This window comes from Danio rerio, chromosome 19, assembly GCF_049306965.1.
Source record: "Danio rerio strain Tuebingen ecotype United States chromosome 19, GRCz12tu, whole genome shotgun sequence".
Taxonomy (NCBI): Eukaryota; Metazoa; Chordata; class Actinopteri; order Cypriniformes; family Danionidae; genus Danio; species Danio rerio.
Window position 1 is genome coordinate 19354041 of NC_133194.1, and position 17917 is coordinate 19371957.

At 36.6% G+C, this 17917-nt stretch overlaps 1 protein-coding gene across 1 annotated transcript; it reads right to left on the minus strand.

The window, feature by feature from the left end:
• Positions 1–8572: 8572 nt before the first annotated feature.
• Positions 8573–17163, minus strand: LOC100149966 (uncharacterized). The gene is made up of 12 exons (XM_073931615.1): positions 17088–17163; positions 16250–16296; positions 15786–15913; positions 15549–15651; positions 14249–14386; positions 13668–13819; positions 12925–13061; positions 12709–12802; positions 12067–12402; positions 11789–11975; positions 11561–11685; positions 8573–11460 (listed from the first exon to the last, which is right to left on the minus strand). Exons 1-9 carry the CDS (start codon positions 17102–17104, stop codon positions 12271–12273), a joined length of 948 nt encoding a protein of 315 aa, XP_073787716.1. The 5' UTR covers positions 17105–17163; the 3' UTR covers positions 8573–11460; positions 11561–11685; positions 11789–11975; positions 12067–12270.
• Between the last annotated feature and the right edge of the window lie 754 nt (positions 17164–17917).

A 17917-nucleotide genomic window follows, 5' to 3' on the forward strand; every position in this document is an offset into this window, starting at 1 on the left:
AAACACACATCAACAGTAATCAATAAAGGTCGTGGGGCTGGCAGCTGACAGACACAGTGATTTACCAGGCATAGATCAGTGGCAGGCAGCGTGGTTCAAAGTCCTTATGACAGGCGTGGGTCGAGGGCAGGCAGCGTGGTTCAGAGTCCGTGTAACAAGCAAGGGTCGTGGGCAGGCAGAAGGCAACTCAAAGTCAGAAACAGTCCGGGGTTATGCACAGGAGATCAGGCAGGAAAGAACGCTCAGTAATGCTGGCCGGGACTAAACAAGACTTCGCACTGAACAGTTGTTTGAGTGTGGCTTATATAAGTGGCGTGAGTCATTAACGAGATTCAGTTCAGGTATGTGCACAATCAGTCTATGTGGATGATGTAATGATAGAAGTCCGGGGATGGCGGCCTCTGCTGGCCAGCGAGGGGAATGACTGGGACCGAGTTGGTGACAAACGTGCACAAATACACCTTTTAAACTTGACAATAACTCTCGAAAACCTTTACTGTCTGCTGTGTCTTTAATATGGTGTAAAGATTATTATGTGTTATTGAAACATCAAGAAGGAAGCAGCAACGTCACTATAAATTAAAACTACTTTAATATTTTATGCAACACCCTTACATGTAACAGGGAAACATAAGGGTGATCATACGCAAAAAGACCCCACAAGGCTAGATATTTTCTTTCCCATATTTATTTATTTATTTATTTGTTTGTTTGGCGCATGTACTCATGTGCGATCGGAAAACAGTGCCTGCCTTTCACTCCACCCCGAAGCCCCAGCTGGCCCTCTTTGGCCCAAGGTATTCGGCGGGCCGAAAAAGGCCGGCCGCTGACCCCAAGAAAGCCCCGATTTGGCCCGATTAAGCTCTGGAAGTGACAGTGGAAACGCGACTGGCCTTGGCTCGCCCTGGCTCGCTCACTTTAGGCGCGATAGTGGAAACTATTGAGAGCAGAGCTGAATAGGATGGAAAAAATGAAAGTAATAGCAAAAATAGAAGAGCCTACTCAGTAGGTAAATCCTATTGTGATTGTGGAAAAAACAAATGGAAAATTAAAAATCATCTTGTTCACTTGCTCACAGAAAACAATACAATAAATTAAAATTTCTAAGTCACTTTCTGTGTGAAAATAGTTTATGCGAGAAGGCATAAACTATCATTACTATGCAGTGAGTAACACAAGAGAAGACAAAGACCTGCATAATGAGCTGCATAATGACATCAGCCATCAGACATGTATGTGACTAAGAGTTTCAAGAAAGAATCTGAGAAAAAAAATAAGTTTATTTATATATTTTTTTGTTTGCAGTTTATTAAAAATATATTTAACTATCACACAAAATAACTCAATACTAGTAAACCTAATAAACTCAGTTACCACATAGGAATTTTAAACAGAACAGCACCTGTATTGTAAACAAGTATTTATTTTTATAATATACATATAATTATAATAATAATTTATATATATATAACATATAATTATAATAATACATATAATTATTATATATATATATATAACATATATATAACATATATATAACATTATATTTTTTATTATATAGGCCTATGTTTATCATTACACGCTATACATTATAGCAGTGGTTCTCAAACTTTTTTCACCAAGTACCACCTTAGAAAAAAATTGTCTCTCCAAGTACCACCTTACAACGTTATTTTTTAACCAGTATTAAAAAATAGCGTCGTAGGCCTAATTAAGCAGCTACAGGTGTGCACAGTTTAAAAACGATGCAGATTAATTCCTATTGTTAAGAATATGTATTATTATCAGTCACTTTAAACATTTGAAATAGTCTGAACATTAACTGTGCTTGCATATTTAAAAAAAAAAAGATTTTGTTAAAATGTGCTTTTAAAAGTTCATTCAAAAATGGTGCTGATCTTAAAAAGTAAAAAGAATACTGCTGTACTTAAATCTAAAGTATTCATTGTAGCCTATTCATCAAAAGCTGGAGATGTTGCTTGGACCTTATATGTACATATGACAGGGTTCATAAAGGCACACCTTAATGAAAATCAATTCCAGCATCTATTTTTTTTTCAAGACTGACATGCTATGTATTGAAGACCTAAAAAGTATTCCCAGCAACCAATAAAACATTGCATAGGAATGGATACAAATAAAAAACATTAAAAATAATATTTATTAATCATATATTCATAATATAATAAACCTGCACTAAATGCTTGTGAAATCTTTTTTGTACTCAAGTAAAAATACTATTACACTGCTAAAATAACACACATTTTTGTAAATAATACTAATATTAGGTAAAAGTACAAAGTAATCTTTTAAAAAGTACTAGTTGGTTACTTTTGAAAAAAAAAAATCTGATTTTCATTATGAAATCACTTTTTTACGTGGAAACCTGATTGAATGGTTTAATTGCTTAAATCCCAAAGCTACATGTATAGGAAATTGCACTAACAAAGAAAGTATGGTCGATTTTTCCTTTCATGACAATTAATCTTTTTCAATAGCACTGGTAAAACTACCAAATAATCTTTAAGGCCATAGAGACACTTTTTGCCCATTTTTTAAAATGATATTTACAAGCTTTGAAAGTTTTAATTAAAGTATATGGTAAAAAGATTTAAATTTAGCCTTTTATTTACATATTTTACACAATTTGTCTTTACAATATGGTAAATTTGTTTCTTAAAAAGCTGTACATCACATGTAGATTTTATTTTACATTTAACCTAATCTAAAATAGAAACTTAAAAAAAAGTACACTGTCAGTAAAAAAAACATTAATAAAACAAATGACTTCATTTTACCTGAGGTATTTGAAATATGACAACACTACATTTATCAAAGCAGTGCTTTAAGAGCCTTATTGTTAATTTTGATAAATAAACAATAAGTAACAACGGATTGCTTTGACCTGTAATGCTTTAAGAAAGATCAGAATACAGCTAAATGTATAAATCACACAAATACCTCATCCAGAAACGTTTCCAGCATAATTCTTTTGTCATAAAGAAATAAAAAAAAGAAAATCCACCTTTGCTAAAAGTAAGTTTCACTTCACAACACAGCCAAATAAGAAGACCATTAGCATTGTCATCGATCATGTATCAATCTATTTCTAAATACTTGATAACTTTGAATACTTTTGACTAAATTTAGTCAAGAAACAAAGATGAATAATGTCTACTTTAATAGTGGAAAGATCGCAATTGTATTCAATCTGAGCTCACAGGCAGTTTATTTGAAAAAAAGCCTATTTAAGAGCTCACATATCTGTTTTAGCGATTTGCGTACATGAATGCGCTCTCGTGTTAAAATAAAGCACTCGCCACATTTGCAGAAATAAGTTATTGCGCAATACCTCCATTCCCGTGCCGCCATTCAGACTGTGTTTAGAGGAGTGACAGGTCAGAGGCGAGTCGACTGGCTGTCAGAGAACGAAACATGTTTGTAGATCATCAAAAAGGCAGGAAATATGTCCGCGGTTTAGACATCTCTATAGTGAAAACATCCGAGAAGCATTATTCCAACAAAACATTTGTTTTTAATTTGTTTTTTCTGTCTCTGCAACACAGAAAGCATTTGTCCCGCCCTTACGTTTCACGCAACTAGACAAGGTCGACTGTGATTGGCTACTTTTTATGTCAGTCAAATCACGCTTCAGAATCAATTCTTAAACTTCGGAAAATGATTTATAGCAGCTTATGACACATTGCACTAAAATAAACATTCTAAGCACAGCGTTGTGATTATACGCTTCACAAAACAGCCAATGCTGATGACATCGATGTTATATTACGCATTAAAGGATTAAAAGTGTTAATTGTTTCTTTCATTATTCAGCGGTTCCTCCGCGTACCACTAGGAGGAAGCCTGCGTACCACTAGTGGTTCGCGTACCACAGTTTGAGAACAACTGCGTTATAGGATACACTTTGTATAGCAATGAAACTATAAGTGGCCTGTAACGACATATATAGTATCATAAAGGTTAGATTAAAAGACTTATCGGCAGGAATTCTGTCCTTTGCTGGGTCTAGATGTTCTTCTAAATGCATGCGCTCATCATCAGAATCTCACTCTTCCTCTAAGGAGAAGGTAAATTCTTTGCGCTGTTTAGTACTGTGCTTCTTCACCCGTGTAGCGTGCCATAGTTCAAACAAAATAAGTAACTATAATAAAGCTTGTTGTTTATGCCATGTCTCAGGGAGCGTGTACATTATCACCTGGCTGGCTGGCTCACCTCAGTTCATTTCCATATGAACTGCCCCTTCACTGCGGGCTTGATCACGTTCGCTTTAATGAGGCGACAGGAGAATCAGTACCTGCCCTTTCTTTTTTATGAATTACATAAGATTATTTGTTTTCGACTTGAATTGGTAAATGCAAAAGTAGACATGTCAAGCTTTCTTTAGAAACATCTCACATTTTTCTTTGTCGAGTATTTGCTGAGTTTCAGTTCATTTTAATTACGTGTTTTTCCTGACACAGTCTACAGTTGCGCGCTCCTCATGCAGGCTGTTTGTAATGTCAAAGCTTCATGGGCGTGGTCGCATTAACTCTAATGAGCTCAGACTGAGAAGCAAGACATAGCGCTGGTTTCATACTGATTACTTTATCAAACAATATTTGTTTTCAACATGCATAGCTGCGTTTAAAAGTAGACACTTCAAGCTTTATAAAGATACGTGTCTCGTGTCTGGGTGTATTGTTTTTGCGGAGTTTCAGCGCATTTTACTGACGCGTTTCTAAAAACAGTTCACGGAGAGAGAAAAGACAGAATGCCGACACTGTTTATTTTCCTTGTTTTGCAAAAGCAGACATTTATTTTTGTTGTGAGTGTACACATTTAAAAGTAGACACCTAACAGATTCAATTGATGTAGTGTTCTTATCTGTACAATCAAAACTGAAAGTGTAATTTAGGTTCATTTCAGCTCAATAAGGTAAAAACTTGTCAGAACGCGTATACGCGGTCTTTGACCCCAGGGGGTTAACTAGCCATGTGTGACCCAAAACTAGGAGAGCAGTGGGAGAGTGAATAAGGAGAAACTGTAACTGCTCCACGTGATTGCCTGAAGGTGTAAGAGTGAGGGGAATAGTGCAGTGGGTGATCACAGCCAGGTGAGAGCCGCAAAGTGTTTTTGCTGAAATTAGGCTATCCAGGACGATCATAGAAACACCCAGCCGCTTGGCTAAGTCTAAGTCCATTCAGCTCCTCAATCGTGTAACGAATATGGCTGACCAGACACATAAATATTTAGCATTTTATTCCACAACTGAGCCAACTTTGCCTAGAGAAGACTCGAAACCTGATTCCAAGGTATTTACAACCCAAAGGAATGTGCCATGCTGCATTAAACACAGGAACGGCTTACAAATGACTCTTTAAACTGCTTGTTTAACACTGATTTTTTCATATAAACTTTACTCTCTTTATGTTTAATCATATGTTTTGCAAAGTTTCCCTTTCTCTTGTATTAATATTTTTGTTTTAATACCCCTGCATATAATGTTTAACAGGAAGTTAGCTTCTAATTGGTCAACTTTCCATGGAGGGTGGATCCGAACCCGCCCTATAAAAGTTTAGGACCAAGCTTTTGGATTGTCTGTTTGCACCTGTTAGCGCATGCTCGAGTGACGTCACTGGCGTCACTGTCTCCGTTCGGTCACACACTGTGTGCTTGAAGTTTGGACTTGCTATTTACTCGCAATTTAAATCTTAATCATTAAATTCTTCCTCATTCGCTAAGTATTTGTCTCTCCTACTTAGGGTGACCAAACCCTTAATACATTTATACAAACAAAACTGCTTTAAAAACGGTCTGTCCCTCGAGCATCCGCCTGTTGTTTGTAGCTTTAGCCTGCTAGCGCCGCTGGTCAGCTAAAGCTACCGACCTCTTTAACCATACACTTTTGACTTACTGGCTTTGCTCTTTACCCCGTAAAATGTCGCTTCCGTCTCTGTCCTTGTGTGCAGGAGAAGCATCGATGGAGGCGTTGGAGCTGGAGCTGGAAGAAGTGGAGTCCCAGATCCGCGCGCTGGTGGTAAGACGGTCGCGGCTACGGGAACGACTTCTCGTCGTACCTAATGCTAAGGCCGTCTCATCACCTAAGGTACGTGGAAATTACAACCACATCATTCCCTCTACCTCAACCCCGCGTCCTTCTCTGTCCAGGCCCAGCGCACCCGGGGCGCGGCTCAGCCAGGCGTCGTTCACGCCGACACCCGGCTAACACGGCGCCTGGGTGCAGCCGCGCAAGGTGCTTCCCAGATCCCGGGGCAGAACGTCTCCGCCTGTGTTCGAGATCTCCACGGAGAACCGCTTCTCCCCTCTCCGCGAGTCGGGTCCCGATGTGGCCATCATCGGTGACTCGATCGTTCGTCACGTCCGTGCCGCCTCCTCAAAAGGTAATAAAGTAGTACTGTCTGCTTTCCTGGTGCCCGTGTGAGAAATATTTCTACACAGATTCCAACCATCCTGGTGCCGTTGTCCTCCACGTGGGGACAAACGACACCGGGCTCCGGCAGTCAGAGATCCTGAAGAAGGACTTCAGGAGCCTGATCGAGACGGTTCGACGCACCTCGCCCGCCACGCAGATCATCGTTTCTGGGCCGCTTCCTACCTACCGCCAAGGAAATGAAAGGTTCAGTAGACTTTAAGCTTTGAATGAATGGCTAATAACATGGTGTAAAGAACAGAAATTGCTCTTTGCTAATAACTGGAATCTTTTCTGGGAGCGTCCTAGGCTCTTCCGTCCTGACGGCCTGCACCCCAGTCGAGCCGGAGCTGAACTCCTGTCGGACAACATCTCCAGACTACTTCGCACCATCTGACTAGCAGGTAAAAATTCACAAAATTCACACTATAGCCACCTAGACTCTTGTTCACCCCACTTAAACATCAGTAACGCATATCTGGCGAATCCTATAGAGACTGTGTCTGTTCCTCGTATTATTAGATTAAGAAATAAACGTACTGTGTGCTCCAGGAAAAATCTAGTAAGAATCAAACCAGAAAAACCAGTAGAAAGTGAAAATACAAATTTCGTAAAACTTGGTCTCCTAAACATCAGGTCACTTGCACCTAAAGCACTTATCATTAATGAAATAATAACAGAAAACAATCTTAATGCACTCTGTCTCACTAAAACCTGGCTGAAACAAAATGACTATATTAGCTTAAATGAAGCAACTCCTCCAGGATTCTTATATAAACATGAGGCTCGTCAAACTGGTCGTGGTGGTGGAGTTGCATCAATCTTTAGTGATTTCCTTAATATTAAACAGAGAAACGGACTTATGTTTAGCTCCTTTGAAGTATTATCGCTTAATGTTCAGCTTCCAGATACTATACAAAAACCTATGTTATCTCTCGCTTTAATCACCATATATAGACCCCCAGGACCCTATGTCAAATTTCTAAAAGAATTTTCTGATTTTATTTCTGACTTACTAGTCAAAACTGATAAATTGCTAATTGTAGGTGACTTTAACATCCACATAGATGACGCTAATGATACATTAGGGCTCGCGTTTATGGATTTAATACACTCACTTGGGATAAAGCAAAACGTTGTGGGTCCAACCCATCGCTTAAAGCATACATTAGATCTAATTCTGTCTTATGGAATCGAGGTTATTGACGTAGACATTATACCACAAAGTGATGATATTACAGATCACTACCTCTTACTATATAAGCTGTGTTTACCTGAAATCAGCAAACCCGCTCCAATACTCCGCCCTAGTAGAACTATTGTTCTGTCAACTAAAGATGAATTTATAAATAACTTACCTGAATTTTTTCAGTAATAAAATAGAAGGCTTTAGACAGAAAATAGGAGATGCCAAACTTTCTGCACCGGCTTATACTCCAAATCCTGTAAATATTTCATTAAATCATAATAATAACCTACACTGCTTCAAAATCATAGAACATGAAGAATTAGTAAAAATTATAAATAGCTCTAAACCAGTTACGTGTATGCTGGACTCAATTCCAACAAAATTACTGAAAGAGCTGCTACCTGCTATAGGAGAACCTCTTCTTAACATTATCAACTCTTCTTTATCTACACTGCAAATTTTAGATTGTAGATTTAACTACCTTAGAGTTAAATTTAACACTTTCTCAGAGTTTATATGGGAACCACTGGAAAAGTGTTGAAATAACACTTTTGAAAGAGTTAACGTCATCAACACTCAGAAAGTGTTAATTACCAAACTCTTATAGTGTAAAATATTAACACCACAAAGGATTATCTGAACTCCAGTCAGTGTTATGTTTTAACACTCTTAGGTAAATTTTTCAACACTTTACCAGTGTTATTTTGATGGTGTTAACATAGTCAACACTCCGAGAGTGTTAGTTTGCAAACTCTTATAGTGTAATATATTAACACCAAAAATGATCATATGAACACCACTCAGTGTTTTGTGTTAACACTCTTAGGTTAAATTTTCAACACTTCACCAGTGTTCATTTGACATATTTTACATTTGTATTTACATTATGCCCTGTCGTTAATTCTATAATTACAATGTATCATTTCAATTCACCACTCATGCAATAAATATGTGCTGCAATGAATACATTTTATTTTCTTTAACATGGTTTTACATTACACTTAAAACACTCTGTACAATGACCTTGTACATAAAATCTCCTGAAACAAAACTTAAAACATTATCTTGCAATCTACACAATGCAGCAGTCTGGTACAACATAAAACAAAGAGTCTGCACCATAAGCCATTTGTACATCAAAAGGCTTAAAGAATCTTAAGTCATGAGGCATAACAACTGAAACATTATGCATGTTTTCAGTAACTTCAGATGCATGTAAATGTTCCACAAATGAGGTCTCCATTTCCGTTACCAAAAAATAAGCTTCATTCCTCAGAAATATACAAACAATTTTGTTGAACACTGGCAATTCTTCAACAACACCTGTGCAAACAACAAGACCTGTGTGAAACTCAACGTCTTCATGTTTAATCCAACTAGTGATATTTACTTCACTTAACATATCAATCCGAAAATGTTCTGCAATCAAATGACCATTGTCAACATCAGTCAGTTTCTTTGACTTAACAGGCCCAGATTCAATCCCTTTTGTAAAGAGTGACTCCCAATGGTATGCAACAGCTATCTGGTGTTTCATCGCAAGGGACTTAGTTATGTTCTTGAAATTTTTCAAACTGGACTTAAAAAATTTGTGTTTTGCTTCATATCGCATACTCCAAACATGAACTAAAGGACCAATTTGGCGTATACACTCAGGGTAGTGAATCATGAAATGGTGTTTTGGTATCAAATTATTTTGGGGATACAATTCACTGAATAGCTGGTGATGCTCTCGAATAAGATGTTTTAGAAATACAATCATTCCATCTGTAATACTTGGGGAAAATATTATGTTTACTATGTGGATTAAAAGCAGAAGTAAATGCCAGTGTCTGTCACCTTCTGGGACCACATCACCGAAGATTAGTGGGAGGTTTCTACTAAGGCATAATGTTTGACTAGCGTTAAGTCCAATACTGTTGCCACTACTAGACAGGTTTATGCGTGTTGGACGGTTCTTTTTGTCCATGAAACCATAATTGAATGCATATACACGCTGGAGTATGTTTTCATTAGAAATGAAGTTCTGATTCAAATAACCAAACAACAACTTAATCTCATATTGTGCCACGCCCTCTAAGACATCGTGCATGATATCTAAAACAAAATTATCTGAAACACTGAAGTATGACAAAGAATTGAATATACTGTTCCGTTTCAAGCCAAAACATGACGTTTCCCTCGGATTCTCACAAAGATAATTGTAATGCTCCTCATTTGTCAATCTGCTGCGCAAAACCATACGTGGATCATTTTCACTAAACATTGTTTGAGCCAATCCTTTGTCAGCAAGACACATTCTGCAAAAGTAGTTTCCAGAGAAAGATCCCACATAACCAAGGATTGAGTTCAGACCTAAATTGTCCCCTGTTACTTGAGCAATTGTACCATAAAGAGGTTGTTCAGTAAATGACACTTTCATTCCATGTTGTTCTAGCACTTTTACATCTTCAACAAATGGACAAAGAATTTTGTCAATGCCATATTTTTTGGAATCTTGGGAATGAAACAAAGAGATGAGGTGAATGTTCATCAAAGACGAATTTAAACGTGGTGGTAAATTTCGGACTGTAAAATATAAACATCCAAGCTTGTGAACCCCATGTTTTGACCCAAGAGGGTTTGCGGTTTCAAAGTCATCATAATAAACTTGAATTTGCAAAGCATTTTGTGACATAGAATACAGTGTGTGATGCTTGTAGTATTTTCCATCACAGAAGTCTTGGTATAAGTTACAATCTGTTGCAGGAGGTTTATTAATATGACTACATACTTCTGGATTTTTGAAAATAAATTCTAGCGTTTTTAACAGGGGTACATAAATGAAAGTGTCATTTACTGGAACCTGTTCATATACTCCAGATTTTTTGTTTCTTTTTGAATCAAATCTCACTCCTAAATGAATCTCAATTGGCTCAACAACACCCCATTTTTCACTGAAGTATTTTGTCATTTTGGAATTTGTGTTTAAGTCACTAAATGGATTGAAAGCATTGCTAAAGACATCTTTTACTGCACTTCTTATTTGATTTTCAGCAGGTAAAGCACTGAGCACTTGTTCTTCAAGATTTGCATGAATTTCATCAACATACTCCTCCATACTTTCAACAACAGATAACACTACACTGTTCGCAACGCCACTGCCCTTTAACTTTGCAATAATTGACGCGCACATATCTTTTGCTTGGTCTTTTGACATAAGAGATGTTGATGGTTCGTTGATTGCATCTTGGTCCATTACAGAGGAGTTGTGTTGTGAGCTCTGTTCACCAAAGTCTGACTGATGTGGTACTTGCATAACATCACTGCTTGCATCAAGATCTGTAGTATAATGACAAGTATTTAAATGCATTTTAAAACCCTTAAAACTTTTAAACTGCCTTGAGCATCCTTCTTGTGCACAAACAAGAACAAACTTTTTGCCAGGATATAACCCATGAAAAAACTTAAGGTGCTGAATTAATGAACTGGGTGCATCATGCAATGTTCTGCAAATGTAGCACTTTAACATAGTCTTTTAGTTTCTGTTCATGAACTTTGCTCGTAACTCCTTCACCTTTGGACTTTCTTTAGTGGTGTCAACATCTACACCGTAGACTGTTGTCTGGAGGAATGTGTACATGTTGCTGAGTGCATCATCATAGCTTACACTGAAAACGAAGTGTGCTTTAAACAGTTCATCAATGGCTGCCAACGAGGTGGTTCCCTGGCATGGGATGATCATCTTGTCCATTGCAATAAAGTAATTGCTGATGGCGCTCTTGTGCATTCCTGAAGCAAGGAGGTATGGTTGGCGATGTCCCTCCTGTTTTGCGAAGTGTTCTTCAAAACTGTTGTTTGACTGGAGGAAAAAATAGATCATCATGATAATCTTAGATTATGCACTAAATTAATTAAGCTTATCTTGCCCAGTTAATCACAAACTGTAGCTCTGCACAAACCTTGTGAAACACAACTAGATGTTCCATGGCCTGAGCTGCACTGATCTTCTGTTTTTTCTTTTTAGAAGGCTGAGGTGGTAGAAGGTGCAGGAGCAGCAAAAAAGATGCCATATCACTGTCCCACTCTGTAAGAAACAATAGAACAATTTATTATTTTCCCTTATTAGCTGTTTTTCATAAATTCACATTAGAGCTCTCTGTTAGATATTAAATTTTTCTTTGACATACCTCGATGATCCTCGGAAGACTCATCATTGTACAGATTCCTGGCTGAATTCAGCAAGCTTTGGAGCACTGAGGTGGTAGTAAGTCTCTCTGCTTCTCTGTTCACCTTTTCCTTATAGAAGGTAGGCCACTTCTCAAGCAGTTTGGCAGCTGTTTCTGCACCAAATAGGAGGCTAAAATCTTGATCTATCTGCAGGAACAGAACAACAAAAAAGTATTACTGACCATCTCATGCTTTACAGATATGAATTGTAGTTCACGGAAATCATTTCATCACTTACCAGCCCTTTCGTGTCCAACAGCCTTGGAAACACTGTGAGGATGTTGTGCGACTCGTCAGGATTGTAGATAAGGCGCTGTCTATAGCAGAAGGTCTCCTTCATCTTTTGCAGGACAGTTTCTCGGTCAGTGGTGTGGTTCATTAAGGAAATTAACTCTTTACAACGTTCTTCATCCAACTGATCAGCAGCCGAAGGCAGCTCCCTTTACTGGGTTGGACCACCTGCTCCTGCATTCTGTATTTTAAACTCTCTGAACTCAATTTTAGTCTTTCGTTGAATTGTCTTTAACCTCCACGCAAGAAATCCAGAGCCACTTTGGCCATCATAAAAATGTTCCTAATCAAAAACAGAGACATAAGTTGGTTTAACTTTATTATAAGCAAATAGAAGGAATCCCACAGTCATAACTTTTTCATAGTATAAATATTATGTAGTATAATATTTTATTAAAATGTTTCAAATTAATGTTGCTACTGTTGTCTTTTTCATTAGTTAATCCACACTAACATAATTTAACAAATACAACACACGCACATGCACTAATTATTGTGACAGTCCTTAAAAGTGTCAAGCAAATTCATTACCTTTTCTTAATGATAAATACATTTTAAATCAATATGTTAAAATAAATACATAACTTACATATCCTTTTGTTGAAAAGGGATCTTTTAATGCAGGGAACAAGGTGACAATTCCCAATGCATATTTTTCTTTAGTACTCCGCTGAGGGATTCTCCTGCAAAAATACATAAAAATTGATTTTAATACTTGCGCAATATGAAAAAGTACACAAAAAAAACTTAAGAGAAAAAAAGCTTTATAGCAATTAACTGCCTAATATTAATACAACAAACTTACCCTTCCATTTCAACCATGTAGGCAGCAAGAATGTTAACCATTTGCCTTCTTGTACTGTCACACAATGTCCCAGTTTCGTCATATTCTTCCAACACTTTTGTCCCTCCTGATTTTGTTTGGAGGATCTGCTTTATAAGCTAAAATGTAAATTAGACTATTAATTGTTTTATTAAGCCAACAAGAGTAATGCTTGTTGGGAAAATCATCATATCACGATAATTTATTTCATATCAGTCTATATCGATAATTATCACGATAAATGTCAAATCTTATATATATTAATTAAAGATTTTCAGAATGCCAACCGCTTAGTGCAGCTGATTTAAGACATTTTGTAAAATTATATATATATATATATTTTTTTTTTCAGGGTTTTTTTCTCGTAAGGCACTGCTTTCAAAAATGATGAAACTCTGCTGGGCAGTTGAGCTGGCTTACCAACACTTGTTTGGGTCTGTAATGTTATTAGCATCTTCATTTTTTTACCTTATTTTTTTCTTACCCCTCCAAGTGCAACTAATACTGTATGGCTGTAAGCTTGTACTGCGTGTGGCATCTGGAAATGCAGGCTGCAAAATGCCTGCGCAGCCTTACGCATACTGCATAAATATTATCGAACACTTATTGTTTTATCGAAAAAAATACATATTGTGATAATTATCGATACCGAATTATCGCCCTGCCCTATATAGTTTTTTGTTTTACACTTAGTACCCATTGCACACTTCAGACGATAAACTTACATCTTTGGCCAAAGCACTCTGTAATGGCTCTTCATCAATTTTCATTCGTTTGGGTTGTCTTGACAAGTCACTGTCACTGCCACTACTCAAAACAGAGAGGGAACTCCCACTGTATGACAGCGGTGCAGATGGAGTTGATGACCGAGATGTGTCTGAATAAAACAAAACATATAAAAAGCAATTACCCTTATTTGCAGTATACTTATGGATATATCAGATATCAAATATCAGTAATAATTTATTGAAAATTTTATTAGTAAAATTATCCAATAGTAATAATGACAAATACATGTGTTACCATATTTGTAATCTTGGTAACTTGTTACTCTGGTAATCTTTTTATAATAAAGACTAAATAAAGAATATTTTAATTATTAACATTTATTTTAATTTACATATTAACCAATGCCAACTAATGAGACCTTTTCTTCAAAACAGAGTAAAAGTCTTTACACACTAGTGAGGAATTGCTGGCAGTTTTTTTTTTTTAGCATTTGGTTAACTATGCCACTAAAATGGACGTAAGATGAATACAGAGTGAATTAAATTATCTAAAATGACCACTACTATTTATTTTTTACCGTGATCCAAACCGTCCTTCACAACAAAGCAAATCCCTGCCACTGCAGACAATTCTGCAAACACAGTTTCATCCACCTCCGTGCCAGAGTCATCTTCCACTGTAATGTTGCTAGCAGGAATGGAGAACTTTTCTCTCACTAAATGATGATAAAGAGAAACATTTTACATTTTTTTAAATTACCAAATTACCTCCACCTAGTACGGAACCCCGGAAGGGACGTAGTGGAGGAGAAATAAAATTGGCTGTGTGAAAAAAAAAAAATGGGTGAAAGAAAAAAATGGGTAGGAGGAAAATATATATTTTTAAAGTTTTTGCGTTCTCTCACAAAGTTTTGCGTTCCCACGCAAAAATGTTTTGCGTTATCTCGCAAAGATGTTTTGCGTTCCCTCGCAAACTGTTTCTCCACATGCACTTTCTGTGCACTTCAATCATGTAAACCCTCCCGATTTGCTGAAATTCTCCTGTATTTTACCATTCTATCCCACTTTCTCTACATTAATACGTGCGTCGATCGTCACCTTTTATATGCAACCTCTGAATCAGCAAATGCCAGACCAGCTTCTGTACACGCCATTTACAGAGGAGCGGGTGTATGTTTAAACAGACAAATACACTGAATAATATGTAAACATCTCCGTCCTACATGTTTTATTTTAAACAGCAAATTTTTTCTTAAATGAGCACAAACAGATTCTAAAGTAATGGACTGCTTTCATTATAACCTCTGTTATCAAACAAAACAAAACATGAGATTCATTAGCTGCTCACTTGTTTGATAACAGAAGTGTCCCTTTAAATGGCACGTACAGACGCTGATCTGGAATCAGTTTATTGTACGGAGCGCGTCTGTCAGTCAGCGCTTATACATGCATTCACTGGTTCAGAGGTTGCATATATATTGCATATTAAAGAAAGTGGAATAGAATGGTAAAATATGGGAGAATTTCGGCAAAAAACGGGAGGGTTTACGTGAGTGAAGTGAACAGGAAGTGTTTGTGGAGAAACATTTTTGCGAGATAATGCAAAAACTTAATATATATATATATATATATATATATATATATATATATATATATATATATATATATATATTAAGTAAATATAAATATATATTATATATTTATAATATAAATATATAATATAAATATATATTTTCCTCCCACCCATTTTTTTTCTTCTTTCGCCCATTTGTTTTTTTTTTTTTTAACCAGCCAATTTTTTCTCCTCCACTACGTCCCTTCCGGGGTTCCGTAACCTAGTACGTTATTACTTACTCAAATTGTTATTGGGAATTTTACCTTCAGAAATGAATTCATCAAAATCAGCAGCCTGTAATTTGATGTATTTCTTGCGATTTTCATACTGCACCTTAATTATCATTTTTGTATCAACAACATGCGTCTACAGAGGAAAAAAAAGGGACATACAGTATAATTTTTATTAGATATCTAAATGATAAATACCTAATTTAATTTACAAAATAACATTCAGAAAGATTATATTATGCTTTATTATGCTTTGCCATAAAAAAGTACCTTCTGAAACTGAAGTTGTTGTGTATTCAATCGTTCTTTTAAGGCTTGAAAGGCTTCTAACTGTACATACTGCCTTTCACACTTGTCATGATGACGGCAATATCGTTCTACCCTATTTAACAAACGCACTAAAGCAAACATAAACTTGTCACCTTCGCTAAACTGACAATTCGACAAGCTTGACAAAAGAGTAATAAAAAATAACTGGTCAACTGTAAATTGCTTTTTATTAACTGTTATATTTGTACCTTTTAGGTGCCCCAATATCCTATGAACTTAAGACAACACGTTTAATAAATTATAGATAGTTAAACATACAACTAATAGTGTTCGTAAACTTTCTAGCATGACTTCTGAAAGCAATTAGCTTATCTGCAAATGGCATTTTCTATCAACATTGGAAGAATTCATAACTCTCGAGTCTAAATTTATAACACATTTATTCACATGTAACTCCCACTTACCCGAAGGAGAAATATTTGAACGTTGAGCCTCAAGAAGCTGTTGATTCCTATAAAAAAGATGTAACTTTATGTTAGTTAACGAAGCTAAATTACACACGCAAGCACGCACACACACTCACACAAAAACATGCTACGAGTAACGTTCGTTCTAAATTTGATAAATTATGATCATTAACTAAAACTTTCTGTCGTGATGCGATTAAACACACTGACTAAATTCGAATTTAGTCAGAATAATCGCCTCACACAGAAATAGCACGTGAACCTCACCACCACTCCTGCTCGCGATGGAAGAAAATGGCGAATGGCAGGTGTTTAATTATCTAGAAAGGGCACTTGTTAGTGCTATACAACGGGCGTTTATTCTTTTGATGTTGAATCAAGCAAGCAAAAAAGCACGACGTATGGCTGTGTTACATAAATAAACGAAGCAGCTCCCTCACACGCGTGGACCTTTCTTTTGCTGTTACCAGCAAAAGTGTGTGAAAAGTGCCCGGGTATGGCGTGAGGGAGCTGGAGGTAACGTTAGTTTTCCGAACCGCGCGGGCCCGCGCACGGGAATAAAAATATAACGTTATCTTGTTAAACATCAGTAAAACTTTATTAACTATTGCGTTAATGTTTAAGGAAAGCAATTCAAATCAGTCACAAACCGTATTTTCACGTATTTTAACCAAGAGGAGCAGTTTTAAGACAGCTTTAGTTTCTTTAATGTAACATAGATAGTACAGAACTAAATAAATGATGGAAAATTACATATGATATTTAAAACTAACGTATATATAACAATTTTTATGTAAAATGTCTATGTATAAACATTTTAAGTACTTTTACTCACCAGTTGCTGCTTCTCATTGCTCCTCGTGGCAGAAGAAAATGGCGTATGGAAAAATCCTTCAGGGATATTGCTGCATAAATTCCCGGATGTAGTTGTCAACACTATATTAGCGTTAGATACATGTAACTCTGTGCGACAAGGAGGCAAATCAGCTTCCAACACTGAGAGGGTTATTTTATCTTTATCTAACTCTAGAATTATAACACTTTACTCTGAATTACCTCAACACTCAAAATTTAACACTAATGAATTTGCTGTGTATAGGCCATGTTCCAAACTCTTACAAGCTAGCTGTTATTAAGCCTATTATTAAGAAACCGCAACTAGACACCAACAACTTAGCTAACTATAGGCCTATTTCTAATCTTCCATTTATGTCTAAAATACTAGAAAAAGTTGTTTCCACTCAATTATGCTCTTTTCTGCAGACGAACAATATTTTTGAAGTGTTTCAGTCAGGTTTCAGGGCTCACCACAGTACAGAAACCGCCTTAGTGAAAATAACCAACGATTTACTCTTAGCTGCTGACCGAGGGTGCGTCTCGCTATTAGTTTTACTCGATCTTAGTGCGGCATTTGATACCATTGACCACAATATCCTCATAAATCGCTTAAAGTCTACAGGTGTCCAGGGACAGGCTCTACAATGGTTTAAGTCATACTTAACTGACCGCTACCAGTTTGTGAATCTTAATGGACAGCCTTCACAAATCTGCCCAGTAAAGTATGGGGTGCCTCAAGGATCAGTTTTAGGCCCTTTACTGTTTACAATTTACATGCTACCTCTGGGAGACATTATTAGAAGACATGGGATCAGCTTTCACTGCTAT